This window comes from Anomaloglossus baeobatrachus, chromosome 1, assembly GCF_048569485.1.
Source record: "Anomaloglossus baeobatrachus isolate aAnoBae1 chromosome 1, aAnoBae1.hap1, whole genome shotgun sequence".
Classification (NCBI taxonomy): Eukaryota; Metazoa; Chordata; class Amphibia; order Anura; family Aromobatidae; genus Anomaloglossus; species Anomaloglossus baeobatrachus.
The window spans coordinates 491,609,736-491,635,495 of NC_134353.1; the positions used below are offsets into that span (position 1 = coordinate 491,609,736).

The 25,760-nt window shown below is 49.7% G+C and overlaps 1 protein-coding gene across 1 annotated transcript in view; it reads right to left on the reverse strand.

Annotated features, from left to right (window-relative positions):
* Nucleotides 1–8,738: 8,738 nt before the first annotated feature.
* The window catches only part of SRP72 (signal recognition particle 72), a 77,567-nt gene continuing 60,545 nt past the window's right edge, over nucleotides 8,739–25,760 (reverse strand). Inside the window, exons 18-19 of the mRNA XM_075338546.1 lie at nucleotides 9,657–9,816; nucleotides 8,739–9,284 (exon numbers count right to left, since the gene is read on the reverse strand). Coding sequence (XP_075194661.1) covers nucleotides 9,101–9,284; nucleotides 9,657–9,816 — 344 coding nt within the window. The 3' untranslated portion in view covers nucleotides 8,739–9,100. The remainder of the gene's footprint in view (nucleotides 9,285–9,656; nucleotides 9,817–25,760) is intronic.

The following is a 25,760-nucleotide window of genomic DNA, read 5'->3' on the forward strand; positions in this document are numbered from 1 at the left end:
GGTTTATGAAGGTTACACAAAGTGTTTCATCCATTTTTTTTTACAGATGTATTGCTTATCTGTCTGAACTTTCATTTAGGCTACTTTCACACTTGCGTTCAGCGCAATCCGCTGCTATGGAGAATAGCGCAGTCCGTTAATGCACTGCGCTATTCTCCATAGACTTGTATTGACGACGCACCGGAACGAAAGTGTCTGCGTTGCATCCGCTGGACGACGTTGCATCGTTATTTTGAAGCAGCGTCAAGCGGAGGGAATGCTGCATGTAGCGTTTTTTTAGGTCGTTAGAATCAAGGTGTGTAATGATTGTCTATGGGGGCGGAATCTGCCGCAATGCACCAAGTGGCGGAATCCGCTGACTGATTCCATCACGTTCTACTGCGCATGCTCAGCATGTCCAGCAGAACGATCTAAATGGTTTAAAATCACTCCTGGTCTCTCTCCCTCTTCACATACTCACAGATCACCGGAGCGGCGCTGCACGGCTGTCACACTCCTCTGGCGGCTTCTCCTGCTTTTGAAATGCCGGCCGCTCATTATTCCATCTAGTATTCACTGCTTTCCACGCCCACCGGTGCCTATGATTGGTTGCAATCAAGACACGCCCCCACGCTGAGTGACAGCTGTCTCACTGCAACCAATCACAGCTGCCGGTGGGCGGGTTTATATCGTGCAGTCAAATAAATAAATAATTTAAAAAAAATGACATGCAGTCCTCCCCAATTTTGATACCAGCCAAGGTAAAGCCACACGGCTGAAGGCTGGTATTCTCAGGATGGGGAGCCCCACCTTATGGGGAGCCCCCCAGCCTACAAATATCAGTCAGCAGCCGCCCGGAATTGCCACATCCATTAGATGCGACAGTCCCGGGACTCTACCCGGCTCATCCCAAATTGCCCTGGTGCGGTGGCAATCGAGGTAATAAGGAGTTAATGGCAGCTAGCTGCCACTAAGTCCTAGGATAATCATGGCAGGCGTCTATGAGACACATGCCATGATTAACCTGTGTGAAGTAAGGTGAAAGTAAACACATACACCACAAAAAATACTTTATTTGGAATAAAAGACAAAAAAACACCCTCTTTCACCACTTTATTAAAATCCCCAAATACCCCTCCAGGTCCGGCGTAATCCACATGACGTCCCTCGATGCATCCAGCTCTGCTACATGAAGCTGACAGGAGCGGCAGTAGAACACCGCCGCTCCTGTGAGCTCCGCTCAGAAACTGAAGGGAGTCGCGCTGTCAGCGGGAACGTCACTGAGGTAATGCCTGCGTGTGCGGGGATGATGGGTGCAGTAGTGCCTGCGTGTGTGCGGGGATGATGGGTGCGGTAGTGCCTGCGAGTGCGGTGATGATGGGTGCGGTAGTGCCTGCGAGTGCGGATGATTATGAGTGTGGTAGTGCTGAGGTGTGTGCGGTGATGATGATGAGTTCGGTAGTGCCTGCGTGTGCGGTGATGATGATGGGGGCGGTAGTGCCGGGGTGTGTGTGATGATGATGATGAGTGCGGTAGTGCCTACGTGTGCGGTGATGATGGGCTCTCTCTCTCTCGCAGCTAGCAAACTTAACGCAATGCGTTATTTCCCAGGAATCCGTTGCCGTTATATCATACTATTTGCAAGGCATCGGTCACATGCATCACACAACGCAATGCAACGGATGCCGTTCAACGTAAGTGTGAAAGATTGTTTTTAGTTCAATGGGTGGGGGAAAAAAAACAGATGAAACTTTGGAGGAAAAAAAACATCCGTTTCACACAAATATAAAAATTCACACAGATGTGTAAATGTGGCTTTAGTAGGTTTACATGGAAGTTATTTTTCACCAAATAGTCAAAAATGACAAGTATTGAGTGGAAAACACTTGAAAGAACTTTTCTTTTTTGGGGAGTTTTTCGTTTCCTGAGGCAGTTTTGATATATTTTGACTGAATATATCACACAAGAATAACAAAGTGATTTTATAATAAAATCAAATAAGAAAAGTCCTTTGTGTTTTTTTAAGTGGTAATGCTCCCAAAAAAAGCAAAAATTCTTAAAAATCTTCATGTACACATACCCCAAGACCACGGGCACATTGAGTATTTGGTCAGTTTTTTACCTCAGTATCTGTAAGCCAAAACCAGGAGTGGGTGATAAATACAGGAGTGGTGCCCGTGTCTCTATTATACTTTTCCTCTGATTGTCCCACTCCTGGTTTTAGCTTACAAATGCTGAGGTAAAAACTCACAAAACCAGGAGTGGGTAATAAATACAGAAGTGGTGCCCGTGTTTCTATTATACTTTCCCTCTGATTGTACCACTCCTGGTTTTCCCTTACAGATACGGAGGTAAAAAAAAATGACCAAATACTCAACGTGTCAATGGAGCCTAATGCCTCCATATACATTTGATTGAAGTCGACTAATCCCGATGACTTTAATTCATCGAACTGACCACCTAATGTATATGGAGTCCATTATTGGGGGACAGAATAATCAAGCTTTTAATAGCAATAAAAAAGGGAATTTTGTTTACTTACCGTAAATTCCTTTTCTTCTAGCTCCTATTGGGAGACCCAGACAATTGGGTGTATAGCTTCTGCCTCCGGAGGCCACACAAAGTATTACACTTTTAAAAAAGTGTAACCCCTCCCCTCTGCCTATACACCCTCCCGTGGATCACAGGCTCCTCAGTTTTGGTGCAAAAGCAGGAAGGAGAAAACTTATAAATTGGTCTAGGGTAAATTCAATCCGAAGGATGTTCGGAGAACTGAAGACCATGAACCATAAGAACAAATCAACATCAACAACATGTGTACACAAAAGAACAACCAGCCCGAAGGGCACAGGGGTGGGTGCTGGGTCTCCCAATAGGAGCTAGAAGAAAAGGAATTTACGGTAAGTAAACAAAATTCCCTTTTTCTTTGTCGCTCCATTGGGAGACCCAGACAATTGGGACGTCCAAGAGCAGTCCCTGGGTGGGTAAAAGAATACCTCAATAAAAAGGAGCCGAAAACGGCCCCCTCTTACAAGTGGGCAACTGCCGCCTGGAGGACTCTCCTACCTAGACTGGCGTCTGCCGAAGCATAGGCATGCACTTGATAGTGCTTCGTGAAAGTGTGCAGACTAGACCACGTAGCTGCCTGACACACCTGCTGAGCCGTCGTCCGGTGCCGCAAAGCCCAGGACGCACCTACGGCTCTGGTAGAATGGGCTTTCAACCCTGAAGGAAGTGGAAGCCCAGAAGAACGGTAGGCCTCGAGAATCGGTTCCTTGATCCACCGAGCCAAGGTTGACTTGGAGGCCTGAGAGCCCTTACGCTGGCCAGCGACAAGGACAAAAAGCGCGTCTGAACGGCGCAGGGGCGCCGTGCGAGACACGTAGAACCGGAGTGCTCTCACTAGATCCAAAGAGTGCAAATCCTTTTCACACTGGTGAATTGGATTAGGGCAAAAGGAAGGCAAGGAGATATCCTGATTTAGATGAAAAGGGGATACCACCTTAGGGAGAAATTCCGGGACAGGACGCAGAACCACCTTATCCTGCTGAAAAACCAGGAAGGGGGCTTTGCATGACAGCGCTGCAAGCTCAGACACTCTCCGAAGTGATGTGACCGCCACCAGGAAGGCCACCTTCTGAGAAAGACGGGAGAGAGAGACATCCCGCAGCGGCTCAAAAGGCGGCTTTGCAAGAGCCGTCAGAACCCTGTTAAGATCCCAAGGTTCCAACGGACGTTTGTAAGGTGGGACCATGTGGCAAACCCCCTGCAGGAACGTGCGGACCTGCGGAAGCCTGGCTAGACGCTTTTGAAAAAACACGGAGATCACCGACACTTGGCCCTTGAGAGAGCCGAGGGACAAACCCTTGTCCATTCCAGATTGTAGGAATGAAAGAAATGTGGGTAAAGCAAACGGCCATGGAGGAAAACCGTTATCAGAGCACCAGGATAAGAAGATTTGCCAAGACCTGTAATAGATTTTGGCGGACGTAGGCTTCCTGGCTTGTCTCATGGTGGCAATGACATCCTGAGATAACCCTGAAGACGCTAGGAGCCAGGACTCAATGGCCACACAGTCAGGTTGAGGGCCACAGAATTCAGATGGAAAAACTGCCCTTGTGACAGCAAGTCTGGGCGGTCTGGAAGCTCCCACGGTTGACCCACCGTGAGATGCCACAGATCCGGGTACCACGACCGCCTCGGCCAGTCTGGAGTGACGAGAATGGCGCGACGGCAGTCGGACCGGATCTTGCGTAGTACTCTGGGCAGCATCGCCAGAGGGGGAAACACATATGGCAGTCGAAACTGCGACCAATCCTGGACCAGAGCGTCCGCTGCCAGAGCTCTGTGATCCTGAGACCGTGCCATGAAGGCCGGGACCTTGTTGTTGTGTCGTGACGCCATGAGATCGACGTCCGGCGTTCCCCAGCGGCGACAGATCTCTCGAAACATGTCTGGGTGAAGAGACCATTCCCCCGCGTCCATGCCCTGACGACTGAGAAAATCCGCTTCCCAGTTTTCCACGCCCGGGATGTGAACTGCGGAGATGGTGGAGCCTGTGACTTCCACCCACTGCAGAATCCGCCCGACTTCCTGGAAGGCTTGACGACTGCGAGTGCCGCCTTGGTGGTTGATGTAGGCGACGGCAGTGGCGTTGTCCGACTGGATTCGGATCTGCCTGCCCTCCAGCCACCGATGGAAAGCCAATAGGGCTAGATATACTGCCCTTATCTCCAGAATATTGATCTGAAGGGACAATTCTATTGGAGTCCAGGTTCCTTGAGCCCTGTGGTGGAGAAAAACCGCTCCCCAACCTGACAGGCTCGCGTCCGTGGTGACCACGGCCCAGGTTGGGGGGAGGAAGGATTTTCCCCGAGACAGAGATGTGGGCAGGAGCCACCACTGAAGTGATGTTTTGGTTGCAAGTGAAAGAGAGATGTTCTTGTCGAGGGAAGCCGAACTCTTGTCCCATTTGCGAAGAATGTCCCATTGGAGTGGCCGTAGATGGAATTGCGCGAACGGCACTGCCTCCATAGCTGCAACCATCTTCCCCAGGAAGTGCATGAGGCGCCTTAAGGGGTGTGACTGACTCCGAAGAAGTGACTGCACCCCCGCCTGCAGAGAAAGCTGTTTGTCCCGCGGTAGCTTGACTAACGCTGGAAGGGTATGAAACTCCATCGCGAGGTAAGTCAGTGATTGGGTCGGCGTCAACTTGGATTTCGGGAAATTGATGATCCACCCGAACTGCTGGAGAGTCGCCAGAGTGACGGTAAGACTTCGTTGACACGCCACCCGAGAAGGGGCCCTGACTAGGAGATCGTCCAAGTATGGGATTACCGAGTGGCCCTGAGAATGCAGGACCGCCACGACGGATGCCATGACTTTGGTGAAGACCCGTGGGGCTGTCGCCAGGCCGAAGGGCAATGCGACGAACTGGAGGTGTTTGTCCCCGATGGCGAAATGCAGGAAACGTTGATGTTCGGGTGCGATCGGCACATTGAGATAAGCATCCTTGATGTCGATCGATGCTAGGAAGTCTCCTTGCGACATCGAAGCGATGACCGAGCGGAGAGATTCCATCCGAAACCGTCTGGTTCTCACATGTCTGTTGAGCAGCTTGGAGGTCCAGAACGGGACGGAAAGACCCGTCCTTTTTTGGCACCACGAACAAGTTGGAGTAAAATCCGCGACCACGTTCCTGAAGGGGGACGGGAATCACAACTCCTTCCATCTTTAGAGCGTCCACCGCCTGAAACAGTGCGTCTGCCTGTGCGGGGGGTGGGGAGGTTCTGAAAAAAACGAGCCGTAGGTCGAGAGCTGAACTCTATCCTGTAACCATGAGACAGAATGTCTCTCACCCATCGATCTTGAATGTGTGGCCACCAGGCGTTGCCAAAGCGGGAGAGCCTGCCACCGACCGAGGATGTGGCTAGATGAGGCCGAGAGTCATGAGGAGGCCGTCTTGGAGGCAGTGCCTCCTGCGGCCTTTTGGGGGCGTGACTTGGACCGCCACGCATAGGAGTTCCTCTGGCCTTTCTCCGGCCGGTTGGACGAAGAGGATTGGGGCTTGGCGGAGGGACGAAAGGACCGAAACCTCGATTGGATTTTTCTCTGCTGCGGTCTCTTAGGTTTGGACTGGGGTAAGGAGGAGTCCTTTCCCGAGGATTCCTTAATAATCTCATCCAACCGTTCGCCAAACAAATGTTCGCCAGAAAAAGGCAAACCAGTTAAGAACCTTTTGGAAGCAGAGTCTGCTTTCCATTCACGCAGCCACATGGCCCTGCGGACTGCCACGGAGTTAGCGGATGCTACAGCCGTACGGCTAGCAGAGTCCAGGACGGCGTTCATGGCGTAGGACGAAAATGCTGATGCCTGAGAGGTCAAGGAAGACACATGCGGAGCAGAATTCTGCGTGACAGCATTAATCTCAGTCAGACATGCCGAGATTGCTTGGAGAACCCACACAGCCGCAAAGGCCGGGGCAAAAGACGCGCCCGTGGCCTCATAAATAGACTTCACCAAGAGCTCTATCTGTCTGTCAGTGGCATCCTTCAGGGATGAGCCATCGGCAACAGAAACAACGGACCTAGCAGCCAATCTAGAGACTGGCGGATCCACCTTGGGTGAGTGTGCCCAGCCCTTAACGACTTCAGGTGGAAAGGGATAACGCGTGTCAGAGTGCCTTTTAGCAAAACGCTTGTCCGGGACCGCTCTGGGCTTCTGGACAGCGTCCCTGAAGTTAGAGTGATCAAAGAACGTATTGCGCGTACGTTTGGGGAATCGAAATTGGTGTTTCTCCTGCTGAGAAGCCGACTCCTCTACAGGTGGAGGCGGGGGAGAGAGATCCAACACCTGGTTGATGGACGAAATAAGATCATTTACTAAGGCGTCCCCCTCAGGGGTATCAAGGTTGAGAGCGAAGTCAGGGTCAGAGCCCTGAGCTCCCACGTCCGCCTCATCATCCTGAGAGTCCTCCAGCTGAGATCCAGAGCAGCGTGAGGAGGCCGGGGAAGAGTCCCAGCGAGGCCGCTTAGCCGGTCTGGGACTGCGATCCGGGCAGGAGTCCTCCTCCTGGGACCTAGGGGCTATCCTGGGAGCGCGCTGCGGCGCGGACTGAGAAGGCCATGGAGGAGACAAACTAACAGGGGCCGGGGCCTGTGAAGAGCCCGGTCTGGACTGCAATGCCTCAAGGAGCTTAGATGACCATTTGTCCATAGACTGTGCAATGGATTGAGAAAGTGACTGAGAGAGTTTCTCAGCGAAAGAGGCCAATGACGGTGACTCTGTCCCTGCAGCCTGCTCAGGAGGAGCAGGGGGATCTACATGAGCCGAGGGGCCCACAAGTGCCCTGGGCTCCGGCTGAGCAAGCGTGGCAGGAGTCGAGCATTGATCACAGTGAGGGTATGTGGATCCCGCAGGCAACATAGCCCCACAAGAGGTACAGGCTGCGAAAAAAACCTGTGCCTTAGGGGCTTTGCTCCTTGTGGACGACATGCTGTAAGCAATAAGTGTCCCTTAGGAGAGCGACCACTGAGGGTATATGGGAAAGGGTAAAACAGCCATTCCGAATAAATATATATATATATATATTACATATATATATATTATATATATATATATATATATATATATATATATATTATATATATATATATATATATATATATATATATATATATATATATATAACGGCACCCTAGGGGAACCAGCACCGGGTGACCGGTGTGGCTTACCAACCGCTGGTGTCCTCCAGATTCCCTGTCGTGGGTCCCCCGGAGCTGTAGAGCTGTGCAGCTGCAGCATACACCGGCAGAATGCCAAACATGGCCGCCGGAGCTCTCAAGGGGGGAGTGGAGCCATGGGCGGCGCCGGCAAAAGGCGGGAATCTGGAGGCCCCATAGTGGTCCATGAGAGGGGAGGGGAGACATGCAAAGATGCTCCAGCCCTCTGTCGGTAATCCCGCCCTTACCCCTGACAAGCAGGCCCGGGGGCGGGATTTTTCGCGACTAGGCCGCGATGAAGCCGGGGACTAAATTTAAGGCCGTGCCCGACAAGCAGGCACGGCCAGCGCGGAAGTCCGATGAAAAAACAACGGACGGCGCTACTGGGGAGAAAGGCGACCTCTCTCCCCGTACCGTCCCCCCATGGGGACACAGAGTACCTTGAAGGTGCAGGGCCCGGTCCCTGGGGATGAAAACGCTCCGGTCCAGCAGGTTCCACCAGGGGCTGCGGATGGAGCATGGTCTCAGCAGGTGAATGACCGGTGAGGCTCCCACTTCTCCCAGAGCCGCATAAGGGATGGTGAAGGAGACGGCATGTGGCTCCAGCCTTTGTACCCGCAATGGGTACCTCAACCTTAACAACACCGCCGACATAGTGGGGTGAGAAGGGAGCATGCCGGGGACCCCATAGGGGACCTCTTTTCTTCCATCCGTCATACTATGTATGAGAAATCTTTTTTTTTTTTTCTTTTTTCTATGAGTGGATGTGTGCCTCCTTCCACACAAAGCATAAAACTGAGGAGCCCGTGATCCACGGGAGGGTGTATAGGCAGAGGGGAGGGGTTACACTTTTTTAAAAGTGTAATACTTTGTGTGGCCTCCGGAGGCAGAAGCTATACACCCAATTGTCTGGGTCTCCCAATGGAGCGACAAAGAAATCCCATTTTACATCTGGTCTTATAATGAAAACCTACAATTCTAGCGATTGGTGTATACAAATCTATAAGGAAAGTTTAAAACAAGAAGAAAACCAAACTATGTGGCTGAATGTTGCTGATATTTATTTAATGCACAATTAAATTAAATTAAAGACCGTAGGTTTTTTGTTTTTATTTAGAACTAAAAAGACTTCCTGGTGGAAGGTGGTCCTATTGAATGCCATGATTTGAGGACTAATAGAGGTAAAAACCAACATGTTGGTTGTATTTAGGAAAATAAAAAGGGAGCAGGAATTCCAATAGTTAGGCACAACCGCAAATTTAAATAAAATAAAAAATTGCTTCCGAAGTCCACCTTTTTAGATTTCCTAAAAAATATGTGAGTGCATCAAACGGCACATGGTAAGACATAGACTACAGTTGATTGATCAGATTTCATGTAGACAGGAGTTTTCATTTTCATCACCACCCGCTCCGTCCTCCTTTCTTTTTCTTTTGTTGCTGTTTTTTCTTGGTGCCAGCAGCACCCACTGGTTTTTGATGTCTTGGAGGAACAACGTTACTGTTTGCTGTTGAAGGAGCATTTGTTGCTGCGACTCCAGGTCTCGGAGAGGTCGGTGGACTGCTGGCTGTTTTGCTAGCATCCCTAAAAACAGAAACATGACAAAATAAAGCAAAATCAATGCACTCATTCTGGTAGGTAAATATAAAGTCACTAATGCGCTTTACGGTGTGAGTATATAGGTTACACCCCGAAGGAAGAAAAAGCAGGTAATGCTTTGTGGAAAATATTTTCTAAAAGGGTAAAATAATTAGTTGTGCATAATTCTAGCCAGGCAAGTCACCGTCATATGTCCATTGTTACATCATGGAAGTCAAATATCTCATTATCATGATGTAACTCGGTGAAAATGTATGCAAGGTAAAAATAACCGAACCATCTGGTAACTTGCGTCACGTGACTTCCCCATCATACGGATGAAAGAGAGCATGGTTCTCGGAGTCAAGTCTTACTTACAGTTCAGCAGTTACAGCAGATGTGGCTCCCTGAGTTCCTTTTCCAATTTGTTCCTTCTTCTTGCCCTTCTTCTTGCCACGATAGTATGATCGCTCTCGCATAGGCAACCAGCGCTCTGGATCTGGGGTGACCTTAGGATCGTAATTCTTGGGCAACTTGCCTAATTTATGAAGAGAAGAACTGACAGATAAATAAACTGTAGACATGTACTGTATATTAGCCAGATCAGACACCCCCATACTTTGCACTGACGAGGGGCAAGCACCCCGAAACACCGTGTCTGCAAATTGGGATTCTGATCTGGCTTATATATCCTGAGTCATATTGCAAAGGATTGTCAAAAATCCACTTGTGACTTTTAGGATCGCTACTTCCAATAGGTGGCGCTGTGCTAGAGTTTGTCTCCTTTACTGGAGAGACAATTTGAATATTTCCCAGAGGGGCATTGCAGCTATAAGTCCCCTTACCTGGCAGCCAGACTGGCTTGCAAAGTCTCCTTAAGGAGAATAGTGTTCCCCCGTGGAATTTTAGGGGCATTGCAGCTATAAGTCCCCTTACCTGGCAGCCAGACTGGCTTGCAAAGTCTCCTTAAGGAGAATAGTGTTCCCCCGTGGTCCCCACATAGCTCTCTCATGAGCCAGATCAGACACCCCCATACTTTGCACTGACGAGGGGCAAGCACCCCGAAACACCGTGTCTGCAAATTGGGATTCTGATCTGGCTTATATATCCTGAGTCATATTGCAAAGGATTGTCAAAAATCCACTTGTGACTTTTAGGATCGCTACTTCCAATAGGTGGCGCTGTGCTAGAGTTTGTCTCCTTTACTGGAGAGACAATTTGAATATTTCCCAGAGGGGCATTGCAGCTATAAGTCCCCTTACCTGGCAGCCAGACTGGCTTGCAAAGTCTCCTTAAGGAGAATAGTGTTCCCCCGTGGAATTTTAGGGGCATTGCAGCTATAAGTCCCCTTACCTGGCAGCCAGACTGGCTTGCAAAGTCTCCTTAAGGAGAATAGTGTTCCCCCGTGGTCCCCACATAGCTCTCTCATGAGCCAGATCAGACACCCCCATACTTTGCACTGACGAGGGGCAAGCACCCCGAAACACCGTGTCTGCAAATTGGGATTCTGATCTGGCTTATATATCCTGAGTCATATTGCAAAGGATTGTCAAAAATCCACTTGTGACTTTTAGGATCGCTACTTCCAATAGGTGGCGCTGTGCTAGAGTTTGTCTCCTTTACTGGAGAGACAATTTGAATATTTCCCAGAGGGGCATTGCAGCTATAAGTCCCCTTACCTGGCAGCCAGACTGGCTTGCAAAGTCTCCTTAAGGAGAATAGTGTTCCCCCGTGGAATTTTAGGGGCATTGCAGCTATAAGTCCCCTTACCTGGCAGCCAGACTGGCTTGCAAAGTCTCCTTAAGGAGAATAGTGTTCCCCCGTGGTCCCCACATAGCTCTCTCATGAGCCAGATCAGACACCCCCATACTTTGCACTGACGAGGGGCAAGCACCCCGAAACACCGTGTCTGCAAATTGGGATTCTGATCTGGCTTATATATCCTGAGTCATATTGCAAAGGATTGTCAAAAATCCACTTGTGACTTTTAGGATCGCTACTTCCAATAGGTGGCGCTGTGCTAGAGTTTGTCTCCTTTACTGGAGAGACAATTTGAATATTTCCCAGAGGGGCATTGCAGCTATAAGTCCCCTTACCTGGCAGCCAGACTGGCTTGCAAAGTCTCCTTAAGGAGAATAGTGTTCCCCCGTGGAATTTTAGGGGCATTGCAGCTATAAGTCCCCTTACCTGGCAGCCAGACTGGCTTGCAAAGTCTCCTTAAGGAGAATAGTGTTCCCCCGTGGTCCCCACATAGCTCTCTCATGAGCCAGATCAGACACCCCCATACTTTGCACTGACGAGGGGCAAGCACCCCGAAACACCGTGTCTGCAAATTGGGATTCTGATCTGGCTTATATATCCTGAGTCATATTGCAAAGGATTGTCAAAAATCCACTTGTGACTTTTAGGATCGCTACTTCCAATAGGTGGCGCTGTGCTAGAGTTTGTCTCCTTTACTGGAGAGACAATTTGAATATTTCCCAGAGGGGCATTGCAGCTATAAGTCCCCTTACCTGGCAGCCAGACTGGCTTGCAAAGTCTCCTTAAGGAGAATAGTGTTCCCCCGTGGAATTTTAGGGGCATTGCAGCTATAAGTCCCCTTACCTGGCAGCCAGACTGGCTTGCAAAGTCTCCTTAAGGAGAATAGTGTTCCCCCGTGGTCCCCACATAGCTCTCTCATGAGCCAGATCAGACACCCCCATACTTTGCACTGACGAGGGGCAAGCACCCCGAAACACCGTGTCTGCAAATTGGGATTCTGATCTGGCTTATATATCCTGAGTCATATTGCAAAGGATTGTCAAAAATCCACTTGTGACTTTTAGGATCGCTACTTCCAATAGGTGGCGCTGTGCTAGAGTTTGTCTCCTTTACTGGAGAGACAATTTGAATATTTCCCAGAGGGGCATTGCAGCTATAAGTCCCCTTACCTGGCAGCCAGACTGGCTTGCAAAGTCTCCTTAAGGAGAATAGTGTTCCCCCGTGGAATTTTAGGGGCATTGCAGCTATAAGTCCCCTTACCTGGCAGCCAGACTGGCTTGCAAAGTCTCCTTAAGGAGAATAGTGTTCCCCCGTGGTCCCCACATAGCTCTCTCATGAGCCAGATCAGACACCCCCATACTTTGCACTGACGAGGGGCAAGCACCCCGAAACACCGTGTCTGCAAATTGGGATTCTGATCTGGCTTATATATCCTGAGTCATATTGCAAAGGATTGTCAAAAATCCACTTGTGACTTTTAGGATCGCTACTTCCAATAGGTGGCGCTGTGCTAGAGTTTGTCTCCTTTACTGGAGAGACAATTTGAATATTTCCCAGAGGGGCATTGCAGCTATAAGTCCCCTTACCTGGCAGCCAGACTGGCTTGCAAAGTCTCCTTAAGGAGAATAGTGTTCCCCCGTGGAATTTTAGGGGCATTGCAGCTATAAGTCCCCTTACCTGGCAGCCAGACTGGCTTGCAAAGTCTCCTTAAGGAGAATAGTGTTCCCCCGTGGTCCCCACATAGCTCTCTCATGAGCCAGATCAGACACCCCCATACTTTGCACTGACGAGGGGCAAGCACCCCGAAACACCGTGTCTGCAAATTGGGATTCTGATCTGGCTTATATATCCTGAGTCATATTGCAAAGGATTGTCAAAAATCCACTTGTGACTTTTAGGATCGCTACTTCCAATAGGTGGCGCTGTGCTAGAGTTTGTCTCCTTTACTGGAGAGACAATTTGAATATTTCCCAGAGGGGCATTGCAGCTATAAGTCCCCTTACCTGGCAGCCAGACTGGCTTGCAAAGTCTCCTTAAGGAGAATAGTGTTCCCCCGTGGAATTTTAGGGGCATTGCAGCTATAAGTCCCCTTACCTGGCAGCCAGACTGGCTTGCAAAGTCTCCTTAAGGAGAATAGTGTTCCCCCGTGGTCCCCACATAGCTCTCTCATGAGCCAGATCAGACACCCCCATACTTTGCACTGACGAGGGGCAAGCACCCCGAAACACCGTGTCTGCAAATTGGGATTCTGATCTGGCTTATATATCCTGAGTCATATTGCAAAGGATTGTCAAAAATCCACTTGTGACTTTTAGGATCGCTACTTCCAATAGGTGGCGCTGTGCTAGAGTTTGTCTCCTTTACTGGAGAGACAATTTGAATATTTCCCAGAGGGGCATTGCAGCTATAAGTCCCCTTACCTGGCAGCCAGACTGGCTTGCAAAGTCTCCTTAAGGAGAATAGTGTTCCCCCGTGGAATTTTAGGGGCATTGCAGCTATAAGTCCCCTTACCTGGCAGCCAGACTGGCTTGCAAAGTCTCCTTAAGGAGAATAGTGTTCCCCCGTGGTCCCCACATAGCTCTCTCATGAGCCAGATCAGACACCCCCATACTTTGCACTGACGAGGGGCAAGCACCCCGAAACACCGTGTCTGCAAATTGGGATTCTGATCTGGCTTATATATCCTGAGTCATATTGCAAAGGATTGTCAAAAATCCACTTGTGACTTTTAGGATCGCTACTTCCAATAGGTGGCGCTGTGCTAGAGTTTGTCTCCTTTACTGGAGAGACAATTTGAATATTTCCCAGAGGGGCATTGCAGCTATAAGTCCCCTTACCTGGCAGCCAGACTGGCTTGCAAAGTCTCCTTAAGGAGAATAGTGTTCCCCCGTGGAATTTTAGGGGCATTGCAGCTATAAGTCCCCTTACCTGGCAGCCAGACTGGCTTGCAAAGTCTCCTTAAGGAGAATAGTGTTCCCCCGTGGTCCCCACATAGCTCTCTCATGAGCCAGATCAGACACCCCCATACTTTGCACTGACGAGGGGCAAGCACCCCGAAACACCGTGTCTGCAAATTGGGATTCTGATCTGGCTTATATATCCTGAGTCATATTGCAAAGGATTGTCAAAAATCCACTTGTGACTTTTAGGATCGCTACTTCCAATAGGTGGCGCTGTGCTAGAGTTTGTCTCCTTTACTGGAGAGACAATTTGAATATTAGAAATTAGTAATGCAGGCTTCAATCTTAAAGAGAAGATCCAGACTATTCAAATCTACATTAACCCCATCATGACTTGGAAATTTTTCCTTGTTCCACTTTATATTTGTACTCCCCTTTTAAGACCAATAACTTTACTTGTCCACACAAGGGCTTTTTTTAGTTTTGAATGCCACCATTCACTTACAAAAAGTCATCCCACCATCGGTTATTGTTTGTTTGTTTTTTACAGCATTATTATTGGTAAAAATGACCTGACAGTATTATTCTTCAGATCAGGCCAAATGTTACAGGGGAAGCAATGGAGAGGGTTGAAGAGACCCTTACATGTAGCCCAGAGAAATCAACACGTCGCACAAGGCACGAACTTGACATTCCTCTGGAAGATTCTGCGACGGCGCCAGAGAGTATATGACATACAGCTATTACAACATTTACAACCATCCGACCATGGCATCCATTCAAATTCTACACCGCTCTAATGACATAAATGGGGACATGAGGCAGCGTGTTTGGGTTGAACTGGATTACCACATAGATGTATATCGTGTGACAAAAGGAGGATACACAGAACATTTGTAAACATTGTGTGTTTGGAAAGTTTATGTTCGTTATGTGCCAGTCACTATTGTGTATGTAATACATTTGGAAATACTCGTATTAACATGATGAATCTTTTATAAATCACCCTGTATATCGTAAAGTGCGATCTTTTATGAAACTCCGCCAAAGGTGGGTCAAAAAGGCTTTTAAAAGGGTCTTCAGTAGCAATGACAACAAACCTGTTCCCTACGATTGAATTGCAGGTGGCCAATGGCAGATGGAACACACATGCTTGGGTGATTACACTATCAGCAGCAGGAGGACTCCCTACGGCCGCAGCTGTTACACGCAGCTGGCTGTGTGACAAAGTGGGCAACTGACTGGTATGCTGCAGTCTCAGATCCTGAACCTGCTCCATATATCTACTGTGACCCCTTGCCAAAAATGTACATTATCTGGTCATTATTGGGTTAAAAAAACAACAAAACATCAATTTATAATGGTAACTGAAGTATGTATTTTTAAGGCTGTGTTCCCCATATTGTTTTCCCATACGGTCAGTGTCTCTGACAGACTTTCGCCCAAACACCTGCAAAACGGAATTTGAGTGTATGCACCAATAGGGCAATTGACTATAATGATGCAGTCAGGCTACATTCACACATCAGTTTATTCCATCAGGCACAATCCAGAAAAAAAAACGGATAAAACTGATCCGGCGCTGGATCAGTTTTATCCCCATTGATTTGTATTAGCGCTGGACTGTGCCTGATAGCCTTGCATTGCATCCGGCTTTTGACGGAGGTCGGCGTAATTACTCAATGCGGCGGCCGGGTGAAACGTCTCATTAAACGTTTTTTGTCTCTGAAAAAAAAAAAGGTATCGCGCCAGATCCGACGTGTTTTACAATGGAAGCCTATGGACGCCGGATCCGGCGCGATGCGTCAAAAAATGGATGCGGCCGCCGGATCCGTTTTTTTAAACTGACATGCTCCAATTTAGAGAAAAAAAAAACGGATCCGGCAAAAAGAAAAAAAAAACAAAACGGATGCAAAAAACGGATGCGCCGGATCAGTGTTTTGACGGATTAGGTATACCGGATCCATATTAAAAAAAAAAAAAGGATCAGGCGCATCCGTTTTTGCATATTCTGCGCCGGATCCATTGCATCAGGCACACGCCGGATTGTGCCTGATGCCAAAAAAACTGATATGTGAACGTAGCCTTATAGGTTGGCAGCAAGATGTAGTCGACTATGCTTTGCTACCCACTTCAACTAACGGCCGCTTTACACGCAACGACATCGCTAAATGAGATGTCGTTGTTACGGAATTCCTGACGCGCTTCCGGCCTCGTTAGCGACGTTGTTCCGTGTGAAACGCACGAACGACCGTTAATGATCAAAATTACTTACCTAATCGTTGACGCGTCGTTCCTTTCCCGATTATTGTTGCTGTTGCAGGACACAGGTTGTTCGTCGTTCCTGCGGCAGCACACATCGCTACGTGTGACACCACAGGAACATCACCTTACCTGCGGTCGCCCGCAATGAGGAAGGAAGGAGGTGGGCGGGATGTTCGTCCCGCTCAACTCCGCCTCTCCGCTTCTATTGGGCGGCCGCATGAAGCGCCCCCTTAGAAAGGAGGCGGTTCGCCAGCCACAGCGACGTCGCTAGGCAGGCAAGTATGTGTGACGGGTGTAAGCGATGTTGTGCGCCACAGGCAGCGATATACCTGTGACACACAACCGACAGGGGCGGGTCCGCTCGCTAGCGATATCGATGCGTGTAAAGTGCCCTTAAGCATCCATGGCAGGAAATGATGCATGGCAGAGCACACTGACTTCATCTGCCTCATTATGGTCACTGGCCCAGTGAGCGCGAATGCCCGAATCATGTTTTGGGGGAGATTTCAGAGGTAAGTCCTGGTAAAGCAACTGACCGCATGAGAAAACGCTATGTGAACCCAGCCTTGTAATTATATATAGACTCTTTAAGCTTCTGTAATATATTCTGAAATCAAGGTTTCTTAATATAGTCATTCTAATCCACAATACAGTGGCTCATTTTGGCTGCCTTTTGGGAGACTTTCTTTTAAAAAACAAATTGAGTAGGAGCTGAGCTGCACTTCCAGAAATCAGATTAGCAGTGACTGAAGGCCACTTTACACGCAGCGACATCGCTAGCGATGTCGCTGCCGATTGCACCCGACCCCGTCGTTTGTGCGTCACGGGCAAATCGCTGCCCGTGGCGCACAATATCGCTAGGCCCCTTCACACGGACTGTGGCCGGCAAACTGCCTCTTTTCTAAGGGGGCAGTTCGTGCGGCGTCACAGCGACGTCACACGGCAGCCGTCCAATAGAAGTGGAGGGGCGGAGAGCAGCCGCAGGAAAGTGACGCCCACCTCGTTGCCGGAGGACGCAGGTACGGTGCTGTTCGTCGTTCCTGGGGTGTCACACGTAGCGATGTGTGCTGCCTCAGGAACGACCAACAACCTGCGTCCTGAAACAGCAATGATATTTTGGAATAGAACGACGATTAGGTGAGTAATTTTGATCGTTAGTGGTCATTCGTACGTTTCACACGCAACGACGTCGCTAACTAGGCCGGATGTGTGTCACGAATTCCATGACCCCAACGACATCTCGTTAGTGATATCGTTGCGTGTAAAGCGGCCTTAAAGAGTGAAGATTTACACAGCTATACAAGGTGCTCTGACAGACAGTGCTTTGTGTTTTGGCACTCAATTGTTCATTCAGCATGCAACTTGTTAGTAGAGGTGTCTATACATGCAATTACAATTCAATGTCCCTATTTAGCGTATTTTTTGTTTTATAAGCTATATTTTTTTTTTCCCCAAAATTGTGGGGAAAATAGGGGATGTTATTATCCGGAAAAACTAGAGTCATTACACCAAACGTTTGTCTTTTACAAAAGCGCAATCAATTTTATTATAATTTAGTGTTTAAAAAGAAGGGAATTTTGTTACTTACCGTAAATTCCTTTTCTTCTAGCTCTTATTGGGAGACCCAGACGATTGGGTGTATAGCACTGCCTCCGGAGGCCACACAAAGCAATTACACTAAAAAGTGTAAGGCCCCTCCCCTTCTGGCTATACACCCCCAGTGGGATCACTGGCTCACCAGTTTTAGTGCAAAAGCAAGAAGGAGGAAAGCCAATAACTGGTTTAAACAAATTCACTCCGAGTAACATCGGAGAACTGAAAACCGTTCAACATGAACAACATGTGTACCCGCAAACAAACCAAAAATCCCGAAGGACAACAGGGCGGGTGCTGGGTCTCCCAATAAGAGCTAGAAGAAAAGGAATTTACGGTAAGTAACAAAATTCCCTTCTTCTTCGGCGCTCTATTGGGAGACCCAGACGATTGGGACGTCCAAAAGCTGTCCCAGGGTGGGTAAAGAAATACCTCATGTTAGAGCTGCAAGACAGCCCTCCCCTACGGGGAGGCAACTGCCGCCTGCAGGACTCTTCTACCTAGGCTGGCGTCCGCCGAAGCATAGGTATGCACCTGATAATGTTTGGTGAAAGTGTGCAGACTCGACCAGGTAGCTGCCTGGCACACCTGTTGAGCCGTAGCCTGGTGTCGCAATGCCCAGGACGCACTCACGGCTCTGGTAGAATGGGCCTTTAGCCCTGATGGAACCTGAAGCCCCGCAGAACGGTAGGCTTCAAGAATTGGTTCTTTGATCCATCGAGCCAGGGTGGCTTTAGAAGCCTGCGACCCCTTGCGCTTACCAGCGACAAGGACAAAGAGTGCATCCGAACGGCGCAGGGGCGCTGTGCGGGAAATGTAGATTCTGAGTGCTCTCACCAGATCTAACAAATGTAAATCCTTCTCATACCGATGAACTGCATGAGGACAAAACGAAGGCAAAAAGATATCCTGATTAAGATGAAAAGAGGATACCACCTTCGGGAGAAACTCCTGAATGGGGCGCAGCACTACCTTGTCCTGGTGGAAGACCAGGAAGGGAGCCTTGGAAGACAACGCTGCTAGCTCAGACACTCTCCGAAGAGATGTGATCGCTACCAGAAAAGCCACTTTCTGTGATAGTCTAGAAAGTGAAACCTCCTTCAGAGGCTCGAAGGGCGGCTTCTGGAGGGCAACTAGTACCCTGTTCAGATCCCATGGATCTAACGGCCGCTTGTACGGGGGAACTATATGGCAAACCCCCTGTAGGAACGTGCGCACCTTAGGAAGTCGTGCTAGACGCTTCTGAAAAAAGACGGATAGCGCCGAGACTTGCCCTTTAAGGGAGCCGAGCGACAAACCTTTTTCTAACCCAGATTGGAGGAAAGAAAGAAGGGTAGGTAATGCAAATGGCCAGGGAGACACTCTCTGAGCAGAGCACCAGGATAAGAATATCCTCCACGTTCTGTGGTAGATCTTAGCAAGACGTGGGCTTCCTAGCCTGTCTCATGGTGGCAACGACCCCTTGGGATAAGCCTGAAGTCGCTAGGATCCAGGACTCAATGGCCACGCAGTCAGGTTGAGGGCCGCAGAATTCCGATGGAAAAACGGCCCTTGGGACAGTAAGTCTGGTCGGTCTGGTAGTGCCCACAGTTGGCCGACCGTGAGATGCCACAGATCCGGATACCACGCCCTCCTCGGCCAGTCTGGAGCGACGAGTATGACGCGGCTGCATTCGGATCTGATCTTGCGTAGCACTCTGGGCAAGAGTGCCAGAGGTGGAAACACATAAGGGAGCCGGAACTGCGACCAATCTTGCACTAGGGCGTCTGCCGCCAGCGCTCTTTGATCGCGAGACCGTGCCATGAATGTTGGGACCTTGTTGTTGTGCCGGGACGCCATTAGATCGACGTCCGGCCTTCCCCATCGGTGACAGATTTCCTGAAACACGTCCGGGTGAAGGGACCATTCCCCTGCGTCCATGCCCTGGCGACTGAGGAAGTCTGCTTCCCAGTTTTCTACGCCGGGGATGTGAACTGCGGATATGGTGGAGGCCGTGGCTTCCACCCACATCATAATGCGCCGGACTTCCTAGAAGGCTTGCCGACTGCGAGTCCCTCCTTGGTGATTGATGTATGCCACCGCTGTGGAGTTGTCCGATTGAATTCGGATCTGCTTCCCTTCCAGCCACTGCTGGAAGGCTAGTAGGGCAAGAAACACTGCTCTGATTTCCAGAACATTGATCTGAAGGCTGGACTCCTGCTGAGTCCACGTACCCTGAGCCCTGTGGTGGAGAAACACTGCTCCCCACCCTGACAGACTCGCGTCTGTCGTGACCACCGCCCAGGACGGTGGTAGGAAGGATCTTCCCTGTGATAACGAGGTGGAAAGGAGCCACCACTGCAGAGAGTCCTTGGCCGTCTGGGAAAGGGAGACTTTCCTGTCCAGGGATGTCGACTTCCCGTCCCATTGGCGGAGAATGTCCCATTGAAGTGGACGCAGATGAAACTGCGCAAACGGAACCGCCTCTATTGCCGCCACCATCTTCCCGAGGAAGTGCATGAGGCGTCTTAAGGAGTGCGACTGACCTTGAAGGAGAGCCTGCACCCCTGTCTGTAGTGACCGCTGCTTGCTCAGCGGAAGCTTCACTATCGCTGAGAGAGTATGAAACTCCATGCCAAGATACGTTAGTGATTGGGTCGGTGACAGATTTGACTTTGGGAAGTTGATGATCCACCCGAACGCCTGGAGAGTCTCCAGTGCAAAATTCAGGCTGAGTTGGCATGCCTCCTGAGAGGGTGCCTTGACCAGTAGATCGTCCAAGTAAGGGATCACAGAGTGTCCGTGAGAGTGCAAGACTGCTACCACTGCTGCCATGATCTTGGTGAACACCCGGGGGGCTGTCGCCAGACCAAATGGCAGAGCCACGAACTGAAGATGTTCGTCTCCTATCACGAAGCGCAGAAAGCGTTGGTGCTCCGTAGCAATCGGCACGTGGAGATAAGCATCTTTGATGTCTATTGATGCTAGGAAATCTCCTTGGGACATTGAGGCAATGACTGAGCGGAGGGATTCCATCCGGAACCGCCTGGCGTTCACATGCTTGTTGAGCAGTTTTAGGTCCAGAACAGGACGGAAGGAGCCGTCCTTTTTTGGAACCACAAAGAGATTGGAGTAAAATCCTCGCCCCCGTTCCAGAGGGGGAACAGGGATCACGACTCCTTCTGCTCTTAGAGAGTCCACCGCCTGCAGCAGGGCATCTGCTCGGTTGGGGTGTGGGGAGGTTCTGAAGAACCGAAGTGGAGGCCGAGAACTGAACTCGATTCTGTACCCGCGAGACAAAATGTCTGTTACCCACCGGTCTTTGACCTGTGACAGCCAAATGTCGCAAAAGCGGGAGAGCCTGCCACCGACCGAGGATGCGGAGGGAGGAGGCCGAAAGTCATGAGGTAGCCGCCTTGGAAGCGGTTCCTCCATTTGCTTTCCTGGGGCGTGATTTTGGAACCAGCATCTGCTTTCCAGTCCTTTAACCATAAGGCTCTGCGCAAAACCACAGAATTGGCGGCCGCCATAGAGGTACGGCTCGTAGATTCTAGGACAGCATTGATAGCATAGGTCGCAAACGCAGACATTTGCGAGGTTAGGGACGCCACCTGCGGCACTGCTGGATGCATGATAGCATCCACCTGTGCTAAACCAGCTGAAATAGCTTGTAGTGCCCACACGGCCGCGAATGCTGGAGTAAAGGACGCGCCGATAGCTTCATAGACAGATTTCAACCAAAGGTCCATCTGTCTGTCGTTGGCATCTTTAAGTGAAGCGCCATCCTCTACTGCGACTATGGATCTAGCCGCAAGCTTGGAAATTGGGGGATCCACCTTTGGGCACTGGGTCCAGCGTTTGGCCACTTCAGCGGGAAAAGGATAACGGGTATCCTTAGAACGCTTAGAGAAACGCTTGTCTGGATGAGCGTCGTGCTTCTGGATTGATTCTCTGAAGTCAGAGTGGTCCAAAAAGGCACTTAATTTACGCTTGGGATATAGGAAATGGAACTTCTCCTGCTGTGCAGCTGCCTCCTCTGCAGAAGGGGCTGGGGGAGAAATATCCAACAGCCTATTAATCGCCGATATAAGGTCATTAACCATGGCGTCACCATCAGGGGCATCCAGATTGAGAGGGGCCTCAGGATTAGAATCCTGATCACCGTCCTCAGTCTCATCACAGAGAGATTCTTCTCGCTGAGACCCTGAGCAGTGTGAGGACGTGGAGGGTCTTTCCCAGCGAGCTCGCTTAGGCTGCCTGGGACTGTCATCTGAGTCAGAGACGTCAGCTTGTGATGCTTGAGACCCCCTTGAAGTACGGACTAGTTCCAACTGAGGGGGACCAGAGAGCATAGCCACAGCAGTGTCCATGGTCTGAGGAACTGGCCTGGCCTGCAAGGTCTCCAGGATTTTTGTCATAGCCTCAGACATTTTATCAGCAAACACTGCAAAGTCTGTCCCCGTCACCGGGGCAGGGTTCACAGGCGTCTCTGCCTGGGCTACCACCACCATAGGCTCTGGCTGCCGAAGTGCCACTGGGACTGAACATTGCACACAATGTGGATCATTGGAGCCTGCCGGTAGATCAGCCCCACATGCAGTACAAACAGTGTACACAGCCCGTGCCTTGGCAGCCTTGCGTTTTGCGGATGACATGTTGCTGCCTCCTCAGAGCAGTACAGGGTGTCCAGCCAAGAAGCGACCTTACAGTGCAACTATATATATATATATATATATGGTACCAAGAAAAAAGTACACTAATATATCACTGAGGCACTAGTGGGGCCAGCACTACTGTGCAGCTTACCGCCCGCTTAGGAGCGGTGTGTGGTCGCCAGAAATCCCTCTAGTCTGGGTCTCCCAGAGCCTGCTGCCTCTCCCCAGCCAGATCGCATGTGTAATGGCTGCCGGCGTCCTTGTGGAGAGGGGGGGCGGGCCCTGGGCGTACACCGACGAAGAGCGGGAAGTCTGCTTCCCCTTGTGCCTAGTGAGAGGGCTGGAGCATGTAAATAAGGCTCCAGCCCTCGGCGCTGCCATTGAGCAGCATCTCTCCCCTACCCTGATTGACAGGGTGGGGGCGGGAACGAAGCGGCGCTAGGCCGCAGAAGCCGGGGGCTAAAGTTAAAAGCGCCGCCGCCGTAAAAGCGCGGTCGGCGCAAAGCCCCCGGCGCACCACAAGTTGCAGCTGCGCCGCCGCTCCAGGAGCGGTCGGCGCAGTAGTTCCCAACACACAACGTCACTCAGCAAAGCTGCAGTGACCTAACCCCCAGCGTACAGCGCCACTGTCCCCGGCGCACTACAACGCTCAGCAAGCCCTGAGAGTGTCCGTGCCTGCCGGGGACACAGAGTACCTGAAAGTTGCAGGGCCTTGTCCCTGAACGGCACTCCCGCTCCCAATCCAGCAGGTTCTATGGGTCTGTGGATGGAGCCCGGCCCCAGGGCTTGGGGGCCGGCAAGATCCCACTTCCACAGAGCCCTCCAGGGGATGTGGAAGGAAAACAGCATGTGGGCTCCAGCCTCTGTACCAGCAATAGGTACCTCAACCTTACAAGCACCAACCGCGGGTGAGAAGGGAGCATGCTGGGGGCCCTATATGGGCCCTCTTTTCTTCCATCCGATAGAGCCAGCAGCTACTGCTGACTACAAACAGTGGAGCTATGCGTGGATGTCTGACCTCCTTCGCACAAAGCCGAAAACTGGTGAGCCAGTGATCCCACTGGGGGTGTATAGCCAGAAGGGGAGGGGCCTTACACTTTTTAGTGTAATTGCTTTGTGTGGCCTCCGGAGGCAGTGCTATACACCCAATCGTCTGGGTCTCCCAATAGAGCGCCGAAGAAAAACAGATTATTTTTTTATGTATGGACAATTTCACAGATAAATGTTTCAACGTTAAAGTACATGGATACAGGCAGAACATAGGGGCCCTCTTCACAGCTAATAGTAAATTGGCAACATTATATATACTTCTAGATCCACTGGAATGGCATGTAGTACCACAGTGAATGTGCATAGTCTTACCAACTTTATATGGTATCCATATGCCACTTCCTATTAGGCGACTACTAAATGGAGCACAGAAATTATTTAAAGTGCATGAAGTACGTGCATAGGAAATTACATAATATAAAAATTGTATACAAAATATGCTAAGCAGATACAGGACAAATCAACAGTCGTTTAGCAGAGCAGTGTCTCAATATACATATGCATACATTGTATACAAAGTCAGCAATTGTTTAGCAGAGGAGTGTCTCAATATACATATGCATACATTGCATACAAAACATGCCATGTAAATACAGAACAGATTAGCAATCACTTAGAAGAGCAGTGTCTCAATATACATATGCATAGATGTTCCTGTTATGATCCCCGATCATGCTCACAAAGTCAAACCAGTGCTGATTAGAGATCCAAAGTTACACTGGTCGCCATTACCCATGTGGGAGCCAGGGAGCTGTGTTTGCAAGGAGAGGGCTCCTGCCACTACAGTTGTTTCACAGACGTAAAGATCCGCTTTGTCAGGGGGCCCCTGTGAAACAGCTGTGAGCATGATCGGGGATTATAACAGGAACATCTATGCATATGTATATTGAGACACTGCTCTTCTAAGTGATTGCTAATCTGTTCTGCATTTACATGGCATGTTTTGTATGCAATGTATGCATATGTATATTGAGACACTGCCATGCTAAACTATTGCTGACTTTGCATACAATGTATGCATATGTATACTGAGACACTGTTCTGCTAAACGACTGTTGATTTGTCCTGTATCTGCATAGCACGTTTTGTATACAATTTATATTATGTAACTTCCTATGCACGTACTTCATGCACTTTAATCATTTCTGTGCTCGCATTTAGTATTAGCCTAATAGGAAGTGGCATATGGATACCATATAAAGTTTGTAAGACTATGCACATTCACTGTGGTACTACATGCCATTCCAGTGGATCTAGAAGCATGTATAATGTTGCCAATTTACTATTAGCTGTGCTCTCTGTGAAGAGGGCCCCTATGTTTTCCCTGTATTCCTGTACTTTACCGTTGAAACATTATCTGTGAAATTGTCCATACATAAAAAATAATATGTTTTTTTAAACACTAAATTATAATAAAATTGATGGCACTTTTATAAAAGACAAACATTCGGTGTAATGACTCTAGTTTTTCGGATAATATAATGCATGTTAGAGTGTAACCCTATATGTATTTCAAATGTGGGTCTGGAAATTTCTGATGCCAAGGGGAAAATAGGGGGTTGTCTTATAAAGTGAAGCGGCAGCACCAATGGAGCAATGCTGTCATTGCTGGGGGCCATTAATTTGGGAGTCACAGTGGCGCAAGGAGGGCGCTATGGATCTCCCAGCAAGTGGCTGCGGAGGCGGCCGCCATGGATCCCCTGGCAAACGGCGGCAGAGGCGGCCACCGTAGATATCCGAGCCTGCGCTGCCTCTGACGCTTTGGACTTCAGGAAAATGGCTGCGGAGGCGGAACAGGCTGAGATCTCAGAGAGCAGAGATCTCTATCTGCGCATGCACAACCTCCACAGCCATTTTCCTGAAGTCCATGGCGCCATTTCTTTGAAGCCCGCACTGCTGACATCTTCAGGATGTCCCTGTGCCTCACCGCCTGCAGCCCAGAGCAGCCCACAGCCGCCCAGAACAGCCCACAGCAGCCAAGAACAGCAAACAGCAGCCCACAGCAGCACACAGCAGCCCAGAGCCCGCATAATCGCTCCTGCCTTCTATCACCATTCTCCAACCTTCTTATCTCCATTAAGCTACACTCCTAGATATTTTCTCTGCCTCACAGCACCGCTGAGCATCTGGGACACCTGCTGCAGCATTGCCGCTGCACCCCTGGTAAGACACCACCGGATTAGAAGAAGCCAGACAACCCCTTTAAACTGGCAAACTGCCTGTGTGGACCTGGCCTTACAATAATTGTGGGATACTTTTTTAATTGTTTTCTAGAATAA